Below are 1,152 nucleotides of genomic sequence, written 5' to 3' on the forward strand. Positions count from 1 at the left end.
CCATGATAAAACATTTTCCAAGCTCAAGTTCACAGAGTCACATTGTAGTTCATTAATGCCAATGATGCAAACAAATCTCTTCACATGGCAAACAGGATTAAGAAAGCAACCATCAGACAGAAGAGACCCATGGCTTCAGACAGGGCAAATCCCAAAATAGCATAGGAAAATAGCTGCTGTTTCAGAGAAGGATTCCTGGCATAACCAATGATCAGACTTCCAAAGACTGTTCCAATACCAGCACCAGAACCAGCCACTCCTACTGTGGCAGCACCTGCACCAATAAATTTGGCAGCAGTATCAATGTCTCAGTCAGCTAGCACTAAGGGAGTTTCAAACTAGTGCTCTCAACAGAGACATTGATACTGCTGCCAAATTTATTGGTGCAGGTGCTGCCACAGTAGGAGTGGCTGGTTCTGGTGCTGGTATTGGAACAGTCTTTGGAAGTCTGATCATTGGTTATGCCAGGAATCCTTCTCTGAAACAGCAGCTATTTTCCTATGCTATTTTGGGATTTGCCCTGTCTGAAGCCATGGGTCTCTTCTGTCTGATGGTTGCTTTCTTAATCCTGTTTGCCATGTGAAGAGATTTGTTTGCATCATTGGCATTAATGAACTACAATGTGACTCTGTGAACTTGAGCTTGGAAAATGTNAGCTGCTGTTTCAGAGAAGGATTCCTGGCATAACCAATGATCAGACTTCCAAAGACTGTTCCAATACCAGCACCAGAACCAGCCACTCCTACTGTGGCAGCACCTGCACCAATAAATTTGGCAGCAGTATCAATGTCTCTGTTGAGAGCACTAGTTTGAAACTCCCTTAGTGCTAGCTGACTGCCAGTATTCTGAGAACCTGTAATGAAAGTTGTATTGCCCTCTCCAGTCCTGACTTCTGGCCTAGACAACACCGATGCAGAAATTGGTCTGTAAAGGATCCTTGATCCAGGGCGCATCAATGCGGGGGAGCCAGCGGCGAGCTTGACGCACGCGAACATGGTTGCTGCAGTGCTAATGCTGTGGACGCGGCGGTGGGAAGGCAGGCGGCCGCTGGAGCTCTGCAGCTGCTGGAGATCTGGGCTGGGCCTTCTAGCTCGGGGAGATGGTGGCAGCAGCGGCGCCGCCGGCTTTCCGCCTAAGCTAGTAAGGAGGTAG

At 48.2% G+C, this 1,152-nt stretch overlaps 1 protein-coding gene across 1 annotated transcript; it reads right to left on the minus strand.

The window, feature by feature from the left end:
• Positions 1–80: 80 nt before the first annotated feature.
• On the minus strand, positions 81–995 carry LOC117798555 (ATP synthase F(0) complex subunit C3, mitochondrial-like). Its single transcript, XM_034651001.1, has 2 exons — positions 758–995; positions 81–274 (listed from the first exon to the last, which is right to left on the minus strand). The coding sequence occupies exons 1-2, from the start codon at positions 993–995 to the stop codon at positions 81–83; spliced, it is 432 nt and encodes a 143-aa protein (XP_034506892.1).
• Positions 996–1,152: the final 157 nt, after the last annotated feature.

Source organism: Ailuropoda melanoleuca, unplaced genomic scaffold (assembly GCF_002007445.2).
Source record: "Ailuropoda melanoleuca isolate Jingjing unplaced genomic scaffold, ASM200744v2 unplaced-scaffold32309, whole genome shotgun sequence".
In the NCBI taxonomy this organism is placed as follows: Eukaryota; Metazoa; Chordata; class Mammalia; order Carnivora; family Ursidae; genus Ailuropoda; species Ailuropoda melanoleuca.